Source organism: Protopterus annectens, chromosome 11.part0 (assembly GCF_019279795.1).
Source record: "Protopterus annectens isolate FY-2018-M chromosome 11.part0, PAN1.0, whole genome shotgun sequence".
NCBI classification, from domain to species: Eukaryota; Metazoa; Chordata; order Ceratodontiformes; family Protopteridae; genus Protopterus; species Protopterus annectens.
The window spans coordinates 1,189,697,531-1,189,722,530 of NC_056745.1; the positions used below are offsets into that span (position 1 = coordinate 1,189,697,531).

Here is a 25,000-nt window from a genome sequence, read left to right on the forward strand (position 1 = left end):
TTACTTTGAGCCTCCTGGGTGGTGCTATTCGCAGAGTGGCATCCCAACGGTGCTGGATGAAGGGCAGGCCAACCTGATGCCCCCAGCCGGCCCAGGGTGCGAGATGCCACAGCAGCCCTATCTCCGCTCCCCTGGGGGCTGGAGGATGGGATCACAGACCTAGCTTCCCTGGGTGGCCTTCAGCTTGCCCGCACTGACTGCTGACTCCCCCAGGCAGGCGCCGGGTGCGAGATGCCACAGAGGCCCCATCCACCCTTAGAGGGCCAGTGGGACAGGACACCTGGACCAGGCTTCCTCGGATGGCCCTCGGCCTTCTACTGGGAACCACGCACCCACTGTCAGATCACCCCTCCGTGCCCGCACAAGTTTTGGCTAAGTGGAATGAGGCACTAGAGAGGAGATGCAAAAGGGTGACTGTGGACCTCCGCCCGAGCTGGAGGCCTCGTCACTGGGAAGTGCCCAAACCCTGTTCCCCCTCCACCCTGCTGGACCCCCTGCCTCTGCCACCAAGCAGAGCCCCACTGGCAGTCTGGAGGAAAGGGAGGAGGGGCATGGGGTGGGCCAGATGAAGACTTGTCTCCCTCCCCGCTAGGGCACAGAGACCTTCCCCATGCCTGCAGCAAAAGCTTGGCTCAAGGGCTGACTTTCAATAGATTGCAGCTTTTTGCTGCTCTGCTACGTATCAGAATCAAGTCATCTACAAGTGATTTAGCACCCGGTTTCCCACAAACATGCGGTGGACTGCTGGAGAGAGGCAGCCCCTTTCCATCTATGCTGTGATCCAGTGATGAGCCGCGATCCTCACCAACCTTGTGACCATCTATCTCTGGCCAGCTGAAGATCCAATGATCTATGGTATCATTACATTTAAGCGAGATTATGAATTAGAGGCATTCAGTCATTACCCCACAGATGGTAGCTTCGCACCATTGATCCTCAGCCAAGCACTTACACCAAATGTCTGAACCTATGGTTCCTCTTGTACTGAGCGGGATTACTATCGCAACAACACATCATCACTAGGGTAAAACTAACCTGTCTCACAACAGTCTAAATCCAGCTCATGGTCACTATTAGTCGGTGAACAATCCAACACTTGGTGAATTGTGCTTCACAATTATAGGAAGTGCCAACATCGAAGGATCAAAAAGCAACTATGAATGCTTGGCCACCACAAGACAGTTGTCACTGTGATAACTTTTCTGACACCTCCTGCTTAAAACCCCAAAAGCCAGAAGGATTATTAGGCCCCACTTTTCGTACTGAAAATCAAGATCAGGTGAGCTGTTGCCCTTCTGCTCCACAGGAGGCTTCTGTCCTCCCTTGAGCTTTGCCATAGGACACCTGTATTACCAAAGCAGATTGTGCCCAGACACTCAGGTGCTAGGAGCCAGAAGCGAGAGCCCCGGTGGGGCTTGCTCCCTCCCTTGCCTCACTCGGTAAGTGAAAAAACAATGAGTAGTGATATTACACCAGCGGCCAAGGCCTTCCACTTATTCTACATCTTCTCTTGTCTCTTCACAGTGCCAGACTACAGTCAAGCTCAACAGGGTCTTCATTCCCCACGGATTCTGCCAGTCCCGTTCCCTTAGCTGTGATACAGTTGGTAGAGAGAGTGGGAATCTCATTCATCCATTCATGCGCATCAATAATTAGATGAGGCATTTGGCTACCTTAAGAGAGTCATAGGTACTCCCACCATTTACCCATTTTTCACCGAAATTCTTCACTTTGACATTCAGAGCACTGGGCAGAAATCGCATTGCGTCAACACCCATCTCGGGCCTGCGTGATGCTTTGTTCTAATTAAACAATCGGATCCCGCTGGTCCGCACTAGTTCTAAGTCAGCTGCTAGCTGACGGATGATGTGGGTGCCACAACCAGGGAGATCCAGAGGAAGGGACCGGCGTGCATCCAGAGTCGTCGCTGCTGTCCTCCTGGGAAGGGTGGGCAATGCAAGGGGATGACGCCTCATCCAGTCATGACACACCCAGCCCTTCTTCAGGCCGTGCCTGACCACAACCCTGTCCTTATAGCCAATTCTTACCCCGAAGTTATGGATCTAACTTGTCAACTTCACTTACCTACATTGTTCTAACATGCCTGAGGCTGTTCACCTTGGAGACTTGCTGTTGCTATGGGTGCAGCCTGGGAAAAGACTTATTACACCCTCTACCCCAGATTTTCAAGGGCTGGTGAAAGCTCACTTGATGCCACTGGAACCACAACACTTTCCAGGGTGCAGGCCCCTCTCTCAGGGCAAACCCATTCCAGGGCACCCTGCCATTGACAAAGAAAAGTGAAATATCCCAGGGACCCCTACCAGCTTCCCCAAGACGATTTGTATCACCACACTGGGTGACCATCTCTGCTGCTTCAGATTCAGGGGATCTAAACAAGACTCCTTTCCATTGGCTGAGGGCGATGGATGCCATCTCCTGTCCCTTCAGAACAGCGCTCACCTATCTTCTCAGGACCAAATGAGCCATGTTCAACTGCTGTTCACATGGAACCCTTCTCCACTTCGCCCTTCAAAGCTCTCATTTGAATATTTGCTGCTGCCACCTAGATCTTCACCCACAGTGGCTCCACCCGGGCCCTCTCCATGGGCTTCAGTGCCACTGTGGTGGCCCTCCTACTCGTTGCAGCTTAGCCCCCTTGGGTCCCAGTTCTGGCAATGGCTGGGTATGGGCCCAGTGCCCCAGTGCCATCCATTTTCAGGCTTGTTGATTTGGTAGGTGAGTTGTTGCACACTCCTTAGCAAATTCCAACTTCCATGGCTATCGTCCTGCTGTCTATATCAACCAACACCTTTTTGTGGGGTATGATGAGCATCAGAATCGGGCACCTTACTCTGTTCATCCTGCAGCACCAGTTCTGCTTACCAAAAGTGGCCTACTGGGTACAAGCATTCCATGCCCAGCTCTAAGCCAGTGAGACAGGCTTCTTACCTATTTAAAGTTTGAGAATAGGTTGAGATTGTTTCAGTCCCAATACATCTAATTAGTCAGTTTACTAAATAAAACTGCATCCGCCGAGTACCAGCTTTTCTGAGGGAAACTTCGGCGGGAACCAGCTACTGGATGGTTTGATTAGTCTTTTGCCCCTAAACCCAGGCTGGATGACCGACATCAGGACCACTATGGACCTCAACCAGAGTTTCCTTTGGCTTTGCCATGCCCAGGCATAGTTCACCCATCTTTCAGGTCCCACCTGGTACGCTCACATTCTACCTCCCAGATGAGATCGGTGAGATAGGTAGGCAATGTGCCCCCCAAATGGGCGGGGGGATCCTGCCTTGAGTGACCCTCACTTTCATTGTGCTGTGGGGGTCTCCTGGCCACCCTCAGACTCACGCACCTGTTAGACTACTTGGTCAAAGTTTCAAGACAGGACGGGTGGGTCACAGACGTCGCCGAGGACCCGGGGTGTCTGAGGTGAGCCCGCCAGCAGGACGTGTTTGGGCCGCACCGAGGACAGTCCGGCCCAGTCCACAGTCCCTGCGGAGGCCTCACAGCCGCTGAGTTGGATCGTCCATGCAGACCATACAGACCTCACCCGTTTACCTACGAATGGTTTCACACCCTCTTGAACTCTTCAAAGTTCTTTTCGATTTTCCCTTACAGTACTTGTCCGCTATCAGTCTCTTGCTGGTGTTTAGCTTTAGATGGAGTATACCACCTGCTTTGAGCTAGCTACATTTGTAAACAACCCGACTCCAGGAAGACCTGATCCCGATGCGCCGGGGCCGCCATTGACCTCACACTGTCTATGGACTGAGCCTCAATCACAAGGACTTGGACCCCCTGGGTGGCACCGGGGAGACTGATTTCCATACGCCACATTTCTCTGAACCTGTCACCTGGGCAGGGATTAGGGTCTGGGCTCTTCCCTCGCTGTTACTGAGGAAATCCCGGTTAGTTTCTTTTTCTCCACTTTAGTAATATGCTTAAATTTGGTGGGTCACCACATCTGATCTGAGGTTGCGTTCCGAGTGTGGTTGTGAAGACGGACAGATGTGGTGCCCCTCCCATGAGCCGCACCCCCACCCCTGGACACCCGATGAAAAAATTTGCGTAAGTGGCCATTCGGGATTTTAAGCTTTTGTCGTTTACCTGTCGACGTTTTGGTGTTCGACAAGCTAAGCAGTTGAGCTTATAATATAGACCTGAAAAAGCAATGCATGTCATCGTTTGCAGATGATCTCTCATTTTCCAAACAGGTTGGTTGCATTTCTTACCTTTCTGGCCCTACAAGTAAACAATCCTTCAGCTTAATGTTGCTTCACTAAACTTGACAGCAGGAATGGTTCTGTAATCCCTAATATTGAGAATCCGTTGTCTTGGTTTAGACTTTCAAAAAGTTTAGAGCATTTTTATGTCAAGACAGGCATTCTTAAGTCAAGACGTTAAAATTTAAGGAAGTCAGTATAGCTTCTGTATTTATCTAGTATCTTCTGCTCAGCTCATGAAACATAACCAGAGATCCTCCTGGAGGCTTTGCTTTGCAAGGGTTCAAGAAGACAAGAGGCCATGCAGAGTGAAATTCTAACCTAAGTGGTACAGGTGCACAGCATAAGTCACAGCAAAAGGTATTGATGTAACCACATCAACTTTGGCCAACGTATTAGGTTATTTGCACATTTTGCATTCTTCAGGTCTTGCTCACTTATCTGATAAATTGCATGTAACTGCGTTGGCAGCCTGCAATACGTTCTTTACTCCCGCTGTCATCCTCCTGTGTACAGTTTTACCCTATTATAGAATCTAAACTTAATGTTTAGGAAGTTCATACTCTCTCTTTGAGCCATTCCAGTCAGCAGACATTAACTTCATGTCTTACAAAACACCATTTGTAATACTGTTCACTTCTGCAGGGAGTATTATAGAGCAGCAAGCATAAATGTACAACAAACCTTGATCTGGTTATAGGTGGTATATTCTCAGTAGTTGACTGTGTAGTACAGGCACTAGGCCCACTTAATCACCTGGGACTTCCTCAGAGAATTACTTATCCTGCTTCTGTGATGCTGCTGTGCTCCCAGCGGTCCAGTTAATTGTTGCTGTACATTGTGTTGGCTGCATATGATAATTACTCATCATGTTATCTTACTTTATTTTACTTGAAAATAGTTACTTCTAGTTGTTGCTGTTATCATAATTTATTCAGGTATCCCTTTCTTTTACTACTGCTCCTTTTTTCCCATTTCCTGGATGTCTAGTTAGCTAGTTAATTGCCCTCTTTGCCACTGGGATATAGGCCCCTTGGTTTGTCCCTGGAAAAGTTTCAAAAATGTCCAAACCATAGATCTGATGTTGTCTTTTTCATTCTTCCTCACAAGTGGGTCCAGGATCCAGTCCTCAAATCCGACTTGGCCACATATACAAGACTTCAGATCCAAATCTCAAGCTCCTCCCTCTACTCATGCTTTATTCCATTCCCAACTTTTCAGATCTCGTTTGCCACCATTGTAACAAGACGTGATTGGAATCTCGAGCAGTGAGAGTTACTTTTTTTTTTATATTTTCTTGTTAAACTTCAATAGATTTTACTATTTAAATACCATAGTTTGTTTCTTTCTCTCCTCTTCCTTCTTATTGTCTTTAGGTAGTTGCTGGCATTAGGGTTCGTTTTTCCTATCTCCCTACTGTTATTCCTGCCTCTCATGCCTTTTTTGCACTTCTGTTTCGATCTGTTTACTTTCATAGACTAAATTATTATATATACAAAAACTATTTTTGTTAGAGCATACAGTGTTAACTGCGTTAACTTCTTTGTTTGGTGTGTGTGTGTGGGTTATTCAGAGTGTAGCTTGTACACTTTTAATCTTTTAAAGTTTTTCTGTTTTTGGTACGGTTTCTCTAATGGTTATAATTACGTCTGAGAAACCCACTGGCATTAAGAAATGCACTTCTTGTGGTCATAAGATCCCCAATTCTGATGCCCACAAGAAGTGCGTGTACTGCCTGGTGCCTGAACATCTAAAGTTCTCTTGTGATATCTGCACCGCTTTCATCCCCAAGGCCATCTCCGACTGGCATAACAGATTAATAGTCAAGGGCTTGCTTCCAGCTGCAGCTGCTTCCCCTGGGGCTCAAACCCCATCTAAAGGTCTTCAAGGCTCTATAGAATCAAAGAAACAAACCCTCCAAAAGTCTGAGGGCTTCATCGGAGCTGCCTGAAAAGCACAGGAAGATTTCAGATGTGAACCATTCGGATCCGCAGGCTGTTGCACCTTGCTCAGATCCAGGCGTCTGTTTGGATTCTACAGGCGTAATTACCATATCCAGCTCTCCATTACCATCTACCTCCCACTCGAATCCCAGACCCTCAGATCCGACAGATAGGAGCCAGTCTCTGGAGTTTGTTTTAAAACCTGTTTCTCCAACTCTGCCTGCTGAATTATTTCAATCCCCAAAGAAGCCTTCTGGGCCAGCATCTGAAGCATCATCCAGATCTTCTAGGAGCTTGACAGAGGCAGATATGGACAGGATGATGCAAAGATGTTTCAGGGCTCCGATCCAGTTGTTGGTCCTGCCAACTCTGTCCCCTCTTGGATCTGAAAGTGCACCTGCCCAGCCAATATTGTCTTCTTCTCCAGTCCATTCTGTGGTTTAGGAGTCCTAGGATCCATGATTCCCAAGAGATTTGAAGTCTGATCCGAGGAAGCTCCCCTACTCAACTCCGGTCAGTATCCCTGACCAGCCCTCCTCCAATACCTTCGGATCAGGGTGGGTCTGTGATCCAAGAGGTCGGCGCCAAGTCTGAGGGGTTGAGCTCTGTTCCTACTTTGTCGTGTCTGTCCCTTCCCCTCGGTGCCTCTGCTCTGAACAGCTCGGTTCCAATTCTCTTTAGAAGGCTCTAATCCGGGGTGGGCCGCGACCTTCTGTCCTTGGCCGCTTTGGCTCGGGGGGGGGGGTTCCCTGGGCCCATCAGACTTTCAGGTAGTAGAAAGGCTTTTCTCTTACATAGAGAGCTGTTCTCTTAAATCTTGGATGCTACCCCTCGCCCCTCATTGGGTCCAAGCTCTGAGCCCATCATTTCTGCTCCTCAGGGTCAGCCAGCTCAGGGAAGCCACCGCACATGTTCTCCAGAGGGAATCCCCCTTTCTTCTGACACCTCTCTCAAGTACCCTGCAGAAGAGGTACATCGGAAGAGAACATGTAAGAGAAGACACATAGTCTCCTATGGAGCCTCTCTCAGAAGGCACCATTTTTGATAAGGGAGAAGGATTCCCCCTGATAGCCACCTGACAGTGTCTCCTTTGGGGACATCCTGGAAATCCTCAAACAAAGAGGTGGCTGGACCTCCCAAACTCCTGCTGAGAAATCAGTGTACCTTGAGGCTTTCAGGGCTGGCTCATTTATGTCTTGGGTGCCCCCCACCAGATGAACTTATTGATCTGGTTTCCCACCAGGCCTGGAAAGAACCGGACACTGTTGAGCCCATCCCCAAGTGACTGGATAAGTTCTTAGTTTCCCCTTTACATCCACCTCACTGGAGCAAGGGAATTCCAGTTGATGCCATAGATGTGGCGGCAGCCACTAAGAAGGAGCTAGCGGAACCAAAGCTCCTGTGTCTATCCACCGAATTGGGAGTCCAGAGCAATGGACAGATTTGGAAAGTGCATATACTGTTCAGTCACATTTGCACTGCAGTCGATAAATTACCTGTCACATTTTACTCGCTTACAGAGACATTTGGTCAAGGAGCTTTCAGATTCTCTCTCTGGGTCCATGTCTGCAGAGGATCTCAAGTAGGTTTTTGCTCTAATAAATGATAAAAAATGGAAAAAGTGCCTAAATACAAACAATTTACCAAGAAGTAAGGCACTGGAGAGTTCACCAGATAGCAAAACCAACTTTAATGAGCACACGAACAAAAGGATGTCTTAACTGGATCACCGCGTTTTCGTCAATACAACTTCATCAGATGAGCATACCAACTTGAGACAACCCTTTATATATAGCCCTTAATAAATCCATTAACAACTGTTCCACATTTAAAGATGCATTACAAAATAGGGTACATAAAAAAGTGTCTTAAAGAACTGTGCATACAGATCATATCTAACTTAAAATCACAATCAATTCAGTACAGTAAAAGCACAATAAAATGTAAAAAAAAAGAACCTTGAATACATATAAAATAACTGTGCAGTAACATTTAAGAACATTTAAAATCTTTAAAAAACTGATGTAAATGAAAGCAGTCATGCGTCCATACTTCAAAGCCTGCTGTGTGAAAATCCTAATGAAACGGTGTCATCTGCTGGACAAAAGTTTTTAGACAGAACATGAAAAATTCAGAGTTTTGCAGCTCTTAGACTGGCTTCAATGACACCATGTCATTTAAACCAGGGTATTTGTTTGCTTCTAACACTATAACTGCCAGTATAATTCTTTCTACTCTAAATGTGTCTCCCAGAGTCCACCTCTAGGATCAACTGGCAGTATTTCAATCACAAAAAATGAAACTATGTTCCTATACAGTCTAAAGTGATTTAAATGTTCTTAAATGTTGCTGCACAGTTATTTTGTATGTATTCAAGGTTCTTTTTTTTTACATTTTATTGTGCTTTTACTGTATTGAATTGCTTGATTGTGATTTTAAGTTAGATATGATCTGCATGCACAGTTCTTTGACACTTTTTTATGTGCCCTATTTGAATGTGTCTTTAAATGTGGAACAGTTGTTAATTGATTTATTAAGGGCTGTATATAAAGGGTGGTCTCAAGTTGGTATGCCCATCTGATGAAGTTGTAATGATGAAAACGCGGTGATCCAGTTAAGGTGTTCTTTTGTTCGTGTGCTCATTAAAGTTGGTTTTGCTATCTGGTGAACCCTCCAGTGCCTTATTTCTTGGTTGTAAGGTTTCTCCTCTACTTGCTACTCTTCGGTCCATTGCCAATTCCTCAATGAGGCTGATCTCCCATACAGCAGAGGGTGCTTCATGAGCAGCCAGTTCAGGCATAGCCATTAGGAGGCATGCCTGCATGAGGCTTTGCAGCTTTATGCTGTCTTTTGTTAATGCTGCTTTTGATGGCTTTTCCTTGTTCGGGCCATCAGTAAAAGATAAGCTCACCCGCAGTGAGCAGGAGGGCAGGAACCCTGTCTGCCATTGGAATCAAATTTTCTACCCCTCAATGTACATTCTATAGGAACCAGTGATGAGGTAAAAAAAAAATGTGATTCCAGAAATCTCAGGGACCTTTTCAGGACTCGCGTAGGGACACTTCCTCCAGAGGCAGAAGAGGAGGAGGTTTCAATGGCAGACATCACCCCAGAGGCAGAAGGGGTCTGCAAAACCAGGGTTGCAGAGACTCCTCCTCTGATGGGACCCTATCAGGGCTCCTGAAGTGTTGCCCAACTGTCCACATTTGGAGGCAGTGGGGGTCATTTGTCTGTACTCCTGGATGCCTGGACAAATATTTCAAAAAATGCATGGGTGTTAGGAATCATATCCAGAGGTTACTATATACCTTTTTCCCTTTCACTTCCCATCCATAGATGGAAACTCCCTGACTTTCCACCCAGAGAGAGCACACAGCTCAAGAAATTCAAAAGCTCCTACAAAAAAGAGTCATCCAGGAGGTCCCACCCGAACAGATAGGTTTCAGAATTTAGTCCCGCTTCTTTTTAGTGCCAAAGAAAACAGTGGACCTAAGACCAGTTTTGGATCAGTATGTAAAGAAGTCAAAGTTCTTTAATGGTTATTGTTCAGTCCATCCTTCCTCTTCTGTGCAGAGACGATTGAATGTGCTCTGTAGATCTCCAGGATGGGTACTATCACATCAAAATAGACAGGTGCTCCAGGAGACATCTGCATTTTTGGCTGGGAGCCAATCACTACCACTTCAGAGCACTGCCCTTTGGACTGACCACAGACTCCGGAGTGTTCACCAAATGCATGGCAATCATGGCATCAGACTTGAGACTCAAAGGATTCCAGGTGTTTCCCGGGCTCGACAATTGGCTTCTCACTGCCCCAACCAAGCATCATCATCTGCAAGCCAGGGATTACTTGCTTCAGATCTCCTATTCCTTGGGCATTTCAATAGACCTGGCCAGATTGACTCTAACTCTTGTACAGACTCTGGAATTTATAGGAACTCAAGTGAATACTATTACTCAAGTAGCATTATTAACTCTTCATCGCATCACATAATTGAGAAATCAGGTTTGGACTAATACTGTCTCATCTGTCCCCTCCAGCAGTATTAGTGCTACAAGCTCTTGGGTCATTGTCAGCTGCTATTCTTCTGGTTCCTCTAGCAAGATTCTTTTTGCAAATCATTTAGTGTGCACTGATGGTACAATGGTCTATGCTTTACCAGCCTCTGTCTTTTCCCATAAAACTCACTCCAATTTGCAAACATCATGTTTACTACTGGATCCAGTCAGGTGACCTCTTTCTGGGCAGGCCATTCTCCCTTCCTCTCCTAATAGCCACAGTGACCACGGATGCTTCCTAATTGGGGTGTGGGGGTATTTCATGGGAAAGGTGGTCCAAGGCATGTGGTCCCCCTCAGAGACCAAGTTGCATATCCATGTCCTAGAGATGAGCAGTCCTTCCAACATTGCAAGCCTTTCAGGATGTTCTCCTGTAGAAATGATTGCAGTCCACACAGACAACATGTCAGTAGTCTGGTACATCAGCAAACAAGGAGGAACTCTTTCCTACCCTTTGTGCAAAGAAGCCATGAGGGTCTGAGAATGGGTGATCACTTCAGACTGCTTTCTCATTGCAACTTACATACTGGGGAGAACCAATGCACTGATAGATTCAGCAGGTCCATTCTGATTCCTCCTGAGTGGCCCTCAGTCAAACAGTAGCGGATATGATTTTCAGCTGATAGGGCCAGCCTTGATGTGACCTGTTTGCCTCTCCCCTCAACAATAGGTGCAGCAAGTACTTCGCTCTGATCCCCCCTCCAGGGGAATCCCCAAGGGATACTCTGATTCTCGATTGGCCCCTGGGTCTCCTCTATGCCTACCCCCCCCCTTCCACTGATCCAGAAGTTCCTACAGATAGCAAGCAAGCTGAAAAGCTTAGTCATCCTCATTGCTCCCTTCTGGCCTCGACAGTGTGATTTTTCTTCCTCTGGTCTCACTTGAAATATCCTCTGTTGATACTGGAACCCACTCAGGATCTCTTATCTCATCCATCAGACATTCAACATTCCAATCTCCATGCTCTCAAACTTAACTGCATGGTTTGTACAGTTCCAGTAATATTAAGACGGTTCAGGCTCACTTCCCCAGTTCGTGACATTATCTAGGCCTCCACCAAGGAATTCTACAGGAGCAAATGGAAACAATTCTTTATATGGGTTTCCAAGCAGAATATTGACCCCTTTTCAGCACCTCCTTTGACCGTTCTTCTTTTTCTCACTACTAATTTTAAGGAAAGGGCTATTTTTCCTAGTATTAAATTTCAGTTATCAGCCATATCCAACTTCCATGCTGGAAACTAATAATTTTCTCTAGCAGCTTCCAGATTATGTAAAGCTTTCATGAAGGGAGTCTTCCTCCTCGGACCGTCAGTAAAGGATCCCTTCCTTTGGGATCTCACGGTGGTCCTTCAGTGGTTAACTCAGAAACCCTTTGAACCAGTGGACACATGATATGAAGTTTCTTTCTTGGAAAACCTTCTTTTTAGTAGCTATCACTTCAGCAAAAAGAATTTCTGAGTTCCAGGTTTTATCGGCTAGACCTCCTTGTGTTATTTCCATAAGGATAGGGTGTCTATGAACCATCCTTTCTGCCTAAAGTGGCCACAGAGACTAACATTAACTAGTCCATAAAATTACCAGTTTTCTTTCCAAACTTTACCAAGGGCAAGTATATACTGCACCTTCTTGATGTCCACAGACAATTAAGTTTTTATCTTCGCAGAACAAAACGGTACAGGAAGTCTGATCAACTGAATTATTCTCAGTAGAGCTTATTCAGCTAGATCAATGGCTATTTCACTTGCCTTTTCCTCAAGAACTTCCATCGACAATATCTGCACTGCAGCCACTTGGTCAAAGACTTGTACCTTTGTTACACATTACAAGTTAGATATTGCCTCCAGAAGCAGAGCTTCTTTTGGTTCGACAGTGCTCTGGCATGTCCTTCCTTGAGGGCCTTCTGAGAGTTATGTAGTTGGTGACTCTGACCCATTTGTGAGGAAGAATGAAAAGGACAACATCAGATATAGAAGTTATGCACTTACCATAGCTTGGCGTCTGTGTTGTCCATTTTCATTCTTCCTCAACTTCCCTCCCAGCCATCCCCCATCCCTATCACTCCTAATGTGATCTTTAGAATCGTCAAGTTCCTGGTTTGAGCCTCAGTCTTTTTCTTGTTTCTATTCTGTTTCTATAACACAGTGGGCAATAAGGCAGCAAACAATTCGTGGAGCTTGGGATGTAATAGAGCATTATAGGTAGAGGGAGGAGCTCAAGATTTGGATCTGAAGTTTTGCATATGCGACCGAGTTGGATCAGAGGATCGGATCCTAGACCCATCCGTAAGGAAGAATAAAAATGGACAGCACAAATGCCAAGTTATGGTAGGTATATAACTTCTAATTCATAGTGTGCTCTTGATATCTAATCATTCCCAAGGGCAAATACTCATGATCTGTCCTTTGTTTACATGTGCGGCATAATTATTCTGCTTGCTTTAGTTTTTGAGTTTAGCAGAACAATTATTTGGAAATGACAAGCTGATGACTCGCTCTCTTACCAGGTTATGGTCACCTCACTCTGAAGCCTCTGACACTGAGCTTGGTCCTTTGAGATCTGATCATTTCCTGCAGACCAGAAACATTATCTAGAAGATCGAGTCGCAGTCAAAAAGCATTCATCTCAGCATTCTCTGAAATAAGACCCTGACATTAGAGGCTGTTTCATCCAAGACTGCTCCTGCTTCTTGAAATAAAGTAGCAGGGAGTCTGCATCCATTTGGTCCACTGACACCTCTCAGTGATGAGGATGATACCCAGCAAGAAAAACTGATTGCCGTGGAAGAGATTGGTTATTTATTTGGTTAAACCTATGCCTCAACATCCACAGTCGCATTCAGCACAGACGACAGTATGCAGATACATCTGTCCAAAAATCCTAAACCTTCTGATCTTTGTTGTAAACATGGGAGCCTTATATTTCTTCCACTGTTCTTCATAATTTGCCTTCCCATTCTCTTTTGCCAGTCTTTCCTAACATCCTCATATTGATTCTTGTAGTTGTGCAGAATGTTGTATCCCCTACTAATTATTCAACTAAAAAACTGTACCAGAGCTGGTCTTTCATTTAGCAGTCCCCAGTCCCTTTCTGTTTGCCAATTCACCTTTTAGCAACTCCTGATGGGGAAGACTGTCTCTAAATTGCAACTCAAACTTCCATTTATCCTCATTCCAGTATGTTGCCTTTCCCTCTTGAGTTGTTTGTTCACAACATTTTGGTTCCTTTGCTAACTTTCTGTAGTAATTCTAGCCCTCTGTTGCCCATTTTCTATACTTGATAAACTCTGTTTTCTGCATTTCCACACTGACTTAGCTCTAACATACCAGTGTAATTGTTGTTTTCCTTAAGGACCTGTATTCAAAGTCCTAGTCTAAATGTAGAGACTGCTGGGTGTGGTGGGGGACTGGTGGGGAACTGCTTATGTCCGGAGACATAGTAAAAATAATCCTAAATGTTTGAATGAGCCTATTGCTTCTCTCTCAGAGGTCTACAGTTAAGGTGACTGCCTTACTCAGCAATACTTTTTTGTCTGTTTTATAAGTTGTACTCACTGATGTTGTATGGCATAATGACTGTCCACTGAGTAACCTCAGTGGCCTGTCTATCCCAGCATAAAAAATTGGATGAGATTGTTAAAAGCATATAATTGTTAAAAGCATGTAAAACAACAGATGGGGATACGTGTGTCTTATTTCATGGGTGTGTTAGTGTTGTGGTTCTGAGTTGGGGTAACATGTTTCTGCCATAAAAAGTAGATTTTGCATTCTTATGCTGGAATTTTTTCTGGTCTTTCTCCTTTCAAAATCTTCCAAGAAGTTTTAATAAAGAATAAATATTTTCAGATGTGTTCTTTTAAAAGATTAGGTGTTTGTGTCTAGTTTTACCTGTATGATAATGCACCTCTGTAACGACATAACTGAACTTGTAGGGGTATGGGTCCGATGGTCTGAAGTTGGTCTCTCATGAAGAAATTGTTTCATATGGACAGTCAGTGCTGAAATTGACTTTTGATCCTGGCACATCAGAATGCAGCTGGCTTACAGCGGAATGCCACTTAGATCATCCCTTTTATGTAAGAGATAAAGGTAAAACAGTCTAAATTTTTTTCATAAAACTGTATAATTCTTACTAAAACAGAATTAAGTTGCACATTTTAACCAGACAAGTCATATTTCATAACATTTCTATAGTTATTTTAATGATTCTGGAAATGTTTTTCCCCATTCTAAAGTTGTTTTAATCTTGTTACATGTAACAACCCTGAGGTCTTAATACATCCAGATAAATAACTTTGGGGAGAGATGATCTGTTTTCACTATATCTGTGTTGCCATGTTATCTGTTTATAAAGCAGGTTAACTTATTTTTTTCCTTTGTACAGGGTGGTCTTCTTTTTATCCCAGTTTAACAGTAGTCCAACATGGAATTCCTTGTCGGGAAATTAAAGTTGGTGATATTTGCCTACCTCCAGGACACCCAGATGCCATTAACTTTGATGATTCAGGGGTTTTTGATAAGTTCAAGAGGTAATATGAAATGTTTATATATTCCTTTACTGGACCTTAAAAAAAAAAAAAAAAAAAAGTTGATGTATTGGGTAAAAATAAGACAAGATGTCGCCCGCCACCCTCACCAGGCAGTTTTAAATTTCACTGTGATTTGATTCAAGTCCTGAGGATGTATTTTCTTTTTGTAGTGAATATATATTTTAAATGTCTTTTGGAAATTAATTATTTAACAGTAAAATCTTAGAGTTGAAAAATGGTGATCTTAAGATCTTACAAATGTTGTCTGTCACTTGAAGCTTGGATACATCTTTCTTCCGACTTTATACTGCTCTTAAACTGTTGAGTTCTACATTCAGATTGCTCACACATCCCTTTTAGCCCATGCTCACCATCTATTTGCCAGTACTAAGGAGTGATGTACCTACAGAATCTACTATTTGTCCTTTCCTGGAAGATAAAAATAAGAGGAACCAGGGATTCCTATCCCCTGTCTAGCTCAAGGTTGATTTTTCTTCTGCCTCACCTCTGCCAGTGACCCTCATTTCTTAATCAATTTGACTGTTTTTATACCTGCGAAGGGAGGTGTTGAATAGCAGCTTGGGAGAGTATTATTTTTTTTTTTTATTATTATTTTTTTTTTTATGCAGGGGAAGCCTGCTTGAATGGGGCCCCAGGTGGTGGCATATGCAGTGGCATTGTGTGTAAAAGTTTAATGCTTTGTATGGGCTCTTGAATGCTAAGTGTGTTACCAGTGCATAAAAGTGAAATTTACTCTCATAGCCATAAAACTATAAAATGCAAAAAACGTGATTCTGTAGACCAAATTGTTATAAAAAGTAGAAGAACCTAATACAAAGTTACAAAAAAACCCACTTTTAGCTCCAGTACACTCATGCAGTATACATAGACCCTTACTACCTCGTGGTCTAGTTCAGCCCTGCTCCGCTTGCCCTCGCTGTGCTCAGGCTTGCTCTGCACCCCACCCTGCCCCCAATTCGCACCCGCCCCCAGTACAGCTAAATATATATAGTGCTACAACCACACCCCCTCTTTTTGCAACCAATCAGCCATATCCAAGTGATCAATAGGCTCTCCAGTACTTAACCCCTCTATCCTGTCTTAAATAGTTTAAACAAAGGAAAAGTCAGCCTCAGTAATCCCAGTGTTACTTGCAATGAAACCAGTTAAAATACTACCACTGTTCTCTCTGCTACCCTTTCTGCTTGTCCCATATCATCTTACTGCCTATGAATATAATACATAGCCAGGTTTCCACTACCCAAAAGGCTAAACCTCCACCTATATAGCTGCACACAAGCTTGAACACTTAATACATTCCCTCCCATCTAACTCCTTACTTACTAGGTATCAGCATCCCATTAGAACAAGATAATGCCAACCCTAAAAACAAAATATACCAAAGTCTATTAATTAAAATCTGGAAGCTCACAATCAGATTACAATGTAACCTGACAATGGATGATGATATCCACCCAAATCCTGGCCCATCCTCATTCACTGTGTCTCGGTCCTTTACTAACTGTCCCACTACTACACTAATCTTAGACAAACCCCCAAACTCACTCTTGATCAATCACCTAAATATCAAAAGTGTAAACAATAAGATTCAACATCTACCTGCCCTCTTAGATGCTCTTTCACCAGACATACTATGTCTAACTGAAACCTGGCTAAACCTTTCTACTTCAGATAATGAAATTGTACCACCAAGCTATAACATCCTAAGGCTAGATCAAGCCAATAGGAAGGGAGGTGGGGTAGCTGTTCTATACAAATCCATGCTTGAAGTGTCCAATAATGCCCTGCAAACATCCCTATTTGGCAATGCTGAAATGCTTATCACTAAGCTCCACATTAATAAGAACAAATGTATAAATCTCATCTGTGTGTATATTCCCCCAGGCAATAACATAAATACCCTCGAAGATATCCTACATTGGTTATCCAGAAACTACCTCCAAGAAACCATTGTACTTGGGGACTTCAACATAGACTGGAACATGTGTACCTCAGAACTCTCCACTCACCACATAAACCTTTATGGATTTTCACAGGTCGTATCCTCCCCCACTAGGATCAGTAAACCCAACAATAAAGTAAGTATTCTGGACTGGATTCTTGTTAACACCCATCCCTTCAAATACAAGAGTGGGACCTTGCCTGATGATGTAAGTGATCACTTTCCTCACCTATTTAATCAGGCAAAAAGCTGATATCCACAACCAGTCCATTTTTAAAACAGTAAGGAACAAGAAGAATTTCAACTGCATGACTTTCCAAAATGAACTCAAATCTTGCAATTGGTCAGTTCTGAAGCAATTACCACTTGAAGAAGCAATAAATTATTTTAATACCAAATTCCTATCCATCCTTGACACCCATGCACCAGCACGGACTATTAGAACCAAAACAAAAGTTGCTCCTTGGCTCTCAAAAGAAACCAGACAACAAAATGCTACCTAGACATAGGGGTTGGGTCACTTCGCGGACCACAAAAAAACCCATAGATCAACTTGGATAGCTCAACAGCTAAGAAATGAAACACAAAATCCAAAACATTAGACGAGAAAAACTATTACTGTCATCTACAAGAAAAACACCAAAACAAGCCACAAAATTTTGGGTAGGTATAAACAAACTCCTTAGTCCAGGACAATTCTCCACTCCTGCCCCTTGGATTCTAACCAAAACCCCCCAAAAGAAATTGCTAATACCTTTAACAGCTTCTTTACAACAACCATCCAGAACCTAAACAATTATCCCCAGATGCCCATATTCTCCAGCCACTACACCCAGCTCCCAACTCTCCTTTAACTTCAAACCAGTTTGCACATCTTTTGTCTGAAAATTACTTAAGAAACTAAAACTTACCACCCTGTCGGCTGATCTACTTCCTGCAGAATAGCTACAAAAAGCAGATGCCATAGCATACCCCATTACTGACCTGATCAATAGAACTATAACTGAAGCGTCCAGCCCCTCCATCTAGAAGATATCCCATGTCATCCCACTCCATAAACAGGGCAACTCTACTGACCTGTCAAGCTATAGACCCATAGCTATTATGTCACCGTTGGCTAAAATTATAGAAAAATGCATCCATAATCAACTCCTTAACTATCTTATCCATAGTAATCTTCTAGCCAACACCCAACATGGCTTTAGACCATTCCATAGTACAACCTCAGCCCTCCTCTCCTCCTCTAATATCATTAACCAACACCGAAACAATAATAAACTTTCCTGTGCTATCTTTCTCGATCTTTCAAAAACCTTTGATATGGTAAACCACCAAATACTCATAAACACTTTGAAATCCATCTCCCTGGAGGACCAGGCCATCCATTGGTTTCAATCCTATCTCAGTGGTAGACAACAGGCTGTCCTATGGCAAAGCAAACTATCCACCCTTTTACCCATCATCCTTGGAGTACCCCAAGGCTCCATACTAGGTCCACTATTATTTTCCAGTTTCATCAATGATTTGTATAAGGTCATCCCAAATGCAACATGCATTCAATATGCAGATGACTCCACTTTAGTATGCTCAGACACTTCACCTACAGAGTTGCAGATTCTATCTCAAAATACTTTTAACACAGTTGAAAATTGGCTCCTTAACCGTTGTCTCATGTTAAATCCTAATAAGCCAAACTGCTGTTTTTCTCCCCCACTCGCAGGTCTACCCCTATGACCTTTACATTAAAATCTAACAACAGCACCATTATTTCCCCAGATTCCTCAACCAAAATGTTAGGAGTTATAATAGATAATAACCTTAAGTTTCATCTGCATATAAATAAAACTATTAAAACAGTTAATAAAAAAACTTGGCTCACTATATAGGATCAAGCCCTTCCTAACACCATTAGCCAAAACTGTAATTGCTCGTACACATCTACTCTCCACCCTCCTCTATGCTTCCCTCTATTTAAAAACCACAGCAAAATTGACCTTAATAAACTTTCTAGCAGCTGCAGTCACATTGCTAGATTTGCTACCAATGCAGCCTGCAGAACTCAACCTAAATCTACTAGGATGGCTTGAACTGCCTAACCTACTTCAGGTTAACCAACTAATAGATGTTTTCAGTGTTTCACTGTTGCAGTCATTACATTTGGGTAATCTGCGGGCAGGTTGCCTTCAGTCGGCCTGATTAACAAAGTCTTGGGTCCTGCGTCGGTTGCTGTCCCTTCTTCCATGATGTCAGGTCATCAGGGGTATAAAACATGCAGCCAACGCCATTACATCAGTCTTTCTTGCTGCACGGTGCCCGAAGCAGAAGCAGTTCGCAAGTGCTGGTCGGCCAACTCCTGAAATTTTCGTTTTCGAGTTTCAGAACAGAAGTCTTCAACTAAAAAGCTAAGTACCCCATTGGGGAAACTTCTTCTTGCTCCTAACAGATGTCAGTAAAAATTAATAATTGTATTTCTTGTGGGAAGCAAATAGCTCGTAAGGATTTTCACTTGTACTGTATTCCGTGCTAGGCCCTGACCACGACATACCTTGCTGTAGGTTCTGTGCTTTATTTAATCAATGCACCATCCGTCATCAGTACATTTTTGCTTCTAAATATTTTGGATCACGGTTTAATTATCCAAAAATGACGTTGGTTAGCAATCTGACTGCTGGAATACCTAAAAAACGCAAAGAAAAAGACAGAGACAGGCCGTTGAGGTCCAAAACTGCTGACAACGCTTCTCCTAAGCCAGTCGCAGTTCGCCGGTACTCAGTGAGGTGCTTTCGCAGCCCCTGATACTTCTGATTTGCAGGCCTCTACTGAGACCCATTCGGGTATGCCGTGAGATGCTTCAATTATGGAACCCGCGGATGTCTTTACCTTGGATGGGTCCAGTGCTGCTGTGCAGGAACCAGCTTCTGAGGGTGTATTCAGGCCTACAGATTTGTATATTAAACCAATGCCATCTTCAATATTAAGGCCAAAATCTCGATATATGTCTAAAAAACCAATGCCTAGTCCACATGTGCAGGCCCCTATGCCTAAAAAACAAATGATCAAAATGGCTGAAGATTTAATTACTCTAATCAGGCGTAGCCAACCCTCACCTTCAAAGAGGCCTAGGGCTGAACTTGACTATGAATCTTCTGAACAGGATTCTATTTCTTCTGACTCTTCTAATGAACAGGATTTGTCTATACCTACTTATGAAGACTCTGATGCAGAGGATTCCATTCCTTCTGCTTCTCCCCCTGAAGATTTTTCTTTTGGGGAAACTTTACATACCTTAAGGGAACATTTCCACTGAGAAAGTCAGGTTTTTTCTGAATCCAAAAAGAGGCTTAGGGATTTTCTTCTTCTTCCTCAGCATAGGCCTTTGGCTATACCTCCTGTACTAGACATTGTTGATGATGTGTTTTCAGAATCCAGTATGGCCCCTGATTCTCTGCCTCCGGCCCCTTGAAAGCCAGACAGATACTACAGGGTTCCTGATTCCCACAAATTCCTTTTCAAAAATCCTGTTGCGGACCCTGAAACCATTTCTCAGGGGCCCAAGGGCATTAAGGCTTCTTCTGCTAAAAATCCTACCCCTTCTAATAGAGACTCCAGGGTGCTGGATAGATGGGGAAAATAGGTTTATACTTCTGCAACCTTGGCAATCAGGGCTTTAAACTGTCAATTTCATATGCTAAAATATCAGCAGCATATCATGGGACTGCTTAAACAGAAAATGATGTTGATTTCTGACTGTGGGGAAAATAAAGATTTACAGGATTTATTGCATTCAGCTGAACAAGTTGGAAAACATACTTTGCAATGTGGTCTTGATTCTTTGGTGGCCTCTTAGAGAGCTGCTGTTACTGTGTCTGTGCTTAGAAGGCACGCTTGGCTTAAGGAGCAATCTCTGCCTGATCATGTTAAAGCAAAATTGTTGGATGCTCCTTTGCAGCAGGACCGTCTGGCAATAAGGCTGAAGAAATTCTGAAAAAGATGGAAGATCAGGCTAAATCTATGCATACTGTGAAAGATTTCTTACAAGTACAACCTCCAAGATTTAGTAGGCACTGGCCTACTAAGAACTGGTCCTTTCCTTCCAGAGTCACTCAAGCCAGACCCAGACATGCCAAAACCACCAAGTTTCAGTCCCAAGGGACTATCAGAACTAAACAGTGGGGTGCTTCCTCTTCCAAATCTGGAAACAAGACACCTCCCTATGGTAAACAGTCTCAATGACTTTCCTTTAGAATTGCCAAGCACTTACCTTTTAGCCGTCCCTTTGGGGGGAAAACTGGCACTTCATGCAAAAAACTGGCAACTTATAACCCAGGACAAATGGGTTTTAAATATAGTGTCCCAGGGATACAGATTTCTTTTCCACACATTGCCAGCTCCAAGTGGATGGCCAGACCTGCCCCCAAATCAGTGGGCAGAGGCTCAGAAACGAGTACTTTCCCTCTTAAACGTGGGGGTTATTCAACTAGTACCAGAAGGTGATAAGGGACAAGGTTTCTATTCCAGACTTTTCCTGGTACCCAGAAAAGACAAATCATGGCGTCCAATTCTGGACTTGTCTACTCTAAACACTTTCCTGGACATTCCAAAATTCAAGATGCTGACTCTTCACCAGTTACTTCCTATGCTAGGCAAAGATGCCTGGTTGGCAACTCTAGATCTAAAAGAGGCATACCTGCATATCCCAATCAGTAATTGCATTTTGCAGGCAAAGAAATATTCAGATATATCCATATCTGGACGATTGTCTAATTCAGGCAAAAAACAAGGCCATTCTTCTAAAACATCTGGCGTTTGTAAAATGAGTTCTAACTTGTCTAGTGTACACCATAAACGAAAAGAAATCACAGCTAGTACCCTCTTAAAAAATAACATTCCTGGGTGCAAGCTTGAATACAACTGCCCAGATGGCTTACCTTACACCAGAAAAGCAAATTCAGTTGGTGACTTACTTCAAACAGGTGGTCACAAAAACCCTGCTATCAGCAAGACAAATACTGCAAGCCTTGGGGTTCATGGCCTCCTGAATTCTTCTAATTCTATATGCAAGACTGCATATGAGGAAACTTCAGTGGTACTTAAAAAGTTTATGGAGTCAACATTGTCACAGCCTGGAAACAATGATTCCTGTCATACCTTGCCTGCAACTAGAGTTCTTATGGTGGGCAGAGGCCTGCCACCAAAACAAGGGACTGCCATTCACATCACCCCCTGCCGCCCAAACCTTAACTACAGATGCATCAGACTATGCATGGGGGGCTCATTTGGCAGGTAAGTGCATTCAGGGCAAATGGAGCTCAAATCAAATGCATCTTCATATCAATCAAAAAGAAATGCTAGCTGTACAGAAATCACTGACAGCCTTCAAGGGCTACCTCCATCCAGGGCAACTAATGGTAAAGACGGACAACACCACAGGTATGTGGTACATAAACAAGCAGGGGGGTACACATTCCTACCCCCTCTGCAGACAAGCCATGGCATTGTGGAACACGGCCTTGAGCTGTCAAGTATAACTGCAAGCCCAATTCCTGCCAGGAAAGCTGAATATTTTGGCAGGCAATCTAAGCAGAAATCTCATGGACCCACGCAAATGGAAACTGGAACCATTAATTTTCAACATGTTGACATGCAAATGGGGGAGCCCGGACATAGATCTCTTTGCTTCACCCCAGAACTACCATTTGGACAAATTTTGCACAAGAACTCCTCACAAAAAAGTCTGGAAAGTGGATGCTGTGTCCTTCAGCTGGGAAAACCTATCAGTCTACACTTTTCCCCTCTGCCTTTGCTCTCCAAAGTTCTACTAAAACTCAGACAGGACAAACCAAAGATGATTTTGCTTGCTCCAGACTGGCCTCGCCAACACTGGTACCCACTCTTAGTCTGTCACAACTTGCACCATGGCACCTGCCTCACACACCTTCCTTACTGTCTCCGCAGAACAACCAAATTCTGCACCTTCAGCTCCAAACTTTGAATCTTGCAGCTTGGCTAATCACTTAAATTCCCCCTTAGCATCCCTCAGCAAACCTGTGATGGATGTCATTTTGGAGGCGAGAAGACCTAGTACCAGAAAATCTTATGCTGACAAATGGAAAAGATTCTGTGCCTGGAATCAGTCTCAAGGGATGACCACAGCAGTGCCCAATTTACCTCATATTTTGCAATACTTAACGGAGATGCTTCACAAGAGCATATCTTTTTCTTCCATAAAAATCCATGCCTCAGCCATTTCAGCTCATTACAACACAGGAACCCCCCCTCTTCTCTCATCCTCTGTTAAAGCAGTATCTCAGAGGGGCCAAAAACTTAAGGCCACCCAGGAGAGCTCCAATCCCTGCCTGGAATCTTAACTTTGTATTGGAAAAACTCACTCTACCTCCTTTCGAGCCAGCTGCTACTGCAGACTTAAAATTCCTTTCCTGGAAAACAACCTTCCTTTTAGCAATCACTTCGGCTAGAAGGATTTCTGAATTACAGGCCCTTATGGCAGTGGAGCCTTTCATCATCTTTCATGCAGACAGGGTGTCCCTCAGGACCAACCCTTCCTTCATGCCCAAGGTGGTATCCAGTGTGGCTTTTAATCAGTCCATTAATTTGCCAACTTTCTTTCCCAATCCACAGAACAAAGGGGAGCGGATTCTGCATTCATTGAATGTACACAGACAACTTAGATTTTACTTGGACAGGACTAAATCTCAAAGAAAATCTGAACAACTGCTGGTAGCATTTGCTGCAGGGGCAGAGGGAAAGGCTATTTCAAAGCAAACCATTTCCAAATGGATAAGCCATTACATTCATTTCTGCTATAAGCACCATGGAAAACCTATCCCCCAGGGGATCAGATCCCATTCCACCAGGGCTGCATCTACTTCTACAGCTTTTCTCAGAGGTGTTCCTACCAGGGATAATCAAGAAGCTGCTACCTGGAGTTCAGTTCATACTTTCACCAAGCACTATCACTTATCAATTTTCTCTAAATCCAGAGCTGGCTTTGCTGCTGCTGTTTTGCAGGGCCTTATAGCCGGCCCTAATACTGTAAAAATCCATCATCCCAACCTTAGCTTTGGGAATCTACCCAAATGTAATGACTGCAACAGTGAAACACTAAGAACATAGTGAAGTTGTGTATGCTTACCATAAATGTAGATGTTCGTGTGTATTCACTGTTGCAGTCCTGGTTACCCTCCCTCCAGCCCCATTTTTTTTTCTTACTATGCCTCTCCTTTATTTTTCTACACTTAAAAGCCTTTTTGGTGTATTTGCTTTTCTTTGGAGGTATATATTTTTGTGTTTAAAATTATTTATATATTTTGCTCCCCATTTGGGGGGCACCTGACATCTGGGGCAAGAAAAACTGATGTAATGGCGTTGGCTGCATGTTTTATACCCCTGACAACCTGACATCATGGAAGAAGGGACAGCAACCGACACAGGACCCAAGACTTTGTTAGGCCGACTGAGGGCAACCTGCCAGCAGATTACCCAAATGTAATGACTGCAACAGTGAATACACTCTAACATCTAGATTTATGGTAAGTGTACACAACTGTACTTTTTCTTCCCCAGTCACTCCCAACAATTTAGAATATATGCTGCACAGACTTGATGTTCATTAATAGCTCAAATTTTACTTGGCTAGAACAAAAGATTTTAGGAAATCTGAACAGCTTTTCGTTTCTTTTTCAGATTCCAGGAAAGGTATGCCAGTGGCTAAAACAACTCTCTCTAAGTGGTTATCTGATTGTATCACATTTGCTTATTCAGCTGCTAATATGCCCTTACAACATAAAATTAAGGCTCACTCAACCAGAGCAGTGTCTACATCCTCTGCCTTTTCTGACAGACTTCCTATAGAAAACTTTTGTGCAGCAGCCACTTCATCAAGACCTCATAACTTTATCACTCATTACAAAGTTGACAGGGCCTCCTTTGGGTCTACTGTCCTGAAAAACATACTCCCGTGAGCCACCCGAGATAGATGGTGCTTGGAACGCTACCCATCTGTAAGAATGAACAACAAGATAGAACAACTTCACATAAAAAGTTATGTACTTACAATAATGTTCCATGTGAGTTGTTCATCTCGCCTTCATTCTTCCTTTCCACCCTCCTACCCCCTCCAGGGTTTTTCGACGACCAAGATGCTGGATTCTTCCTGGTTGCTCATCCCTTCTATAACTTTCTCTTATGGAGTGACAGAATGACATATGGTATTATTATTATACGCAGCAAACAAGATCTGAGGTAACTCTAGGTGC

The 25,000-nt window shown here is 43.6% G+C and overlaps 1 protein-coding gene and 1 pseudogene across 2 annotated transcripts in view; one reads left to right on the forward strand and one right to left on the reverse strand.

Moving 5' to 3' along the window:
• Positions 1 to 25,000, forward strand: part of HBP1 (HMG-box transcription factor 1) — a 1,884,794-nt gene that overhangs the window by 1,466,208 nt on the left and 393,586 nt on the right. For both annotated transcript variants that reach the window (XM_044088537.1, XM_044088538.1), the window contains exons 6-7: positions 14,165 to 14,321; positions 14,617 to 14,761. In XM_044088537.1, coding sequence (XP_043944472.1) covers positions 14,165 to 14,321; positions 14,617 to 14,761 — 302 coding nt within the window. The remainder of the gene's footprint in view (positions 1 to 14,164; positions 14,322 to 14,616; positions 14,762 to 25,000) is intronic.
• LOC122816038 lies at positions 621 to 3,987 on the reverse strand (annotated as a pseudogene).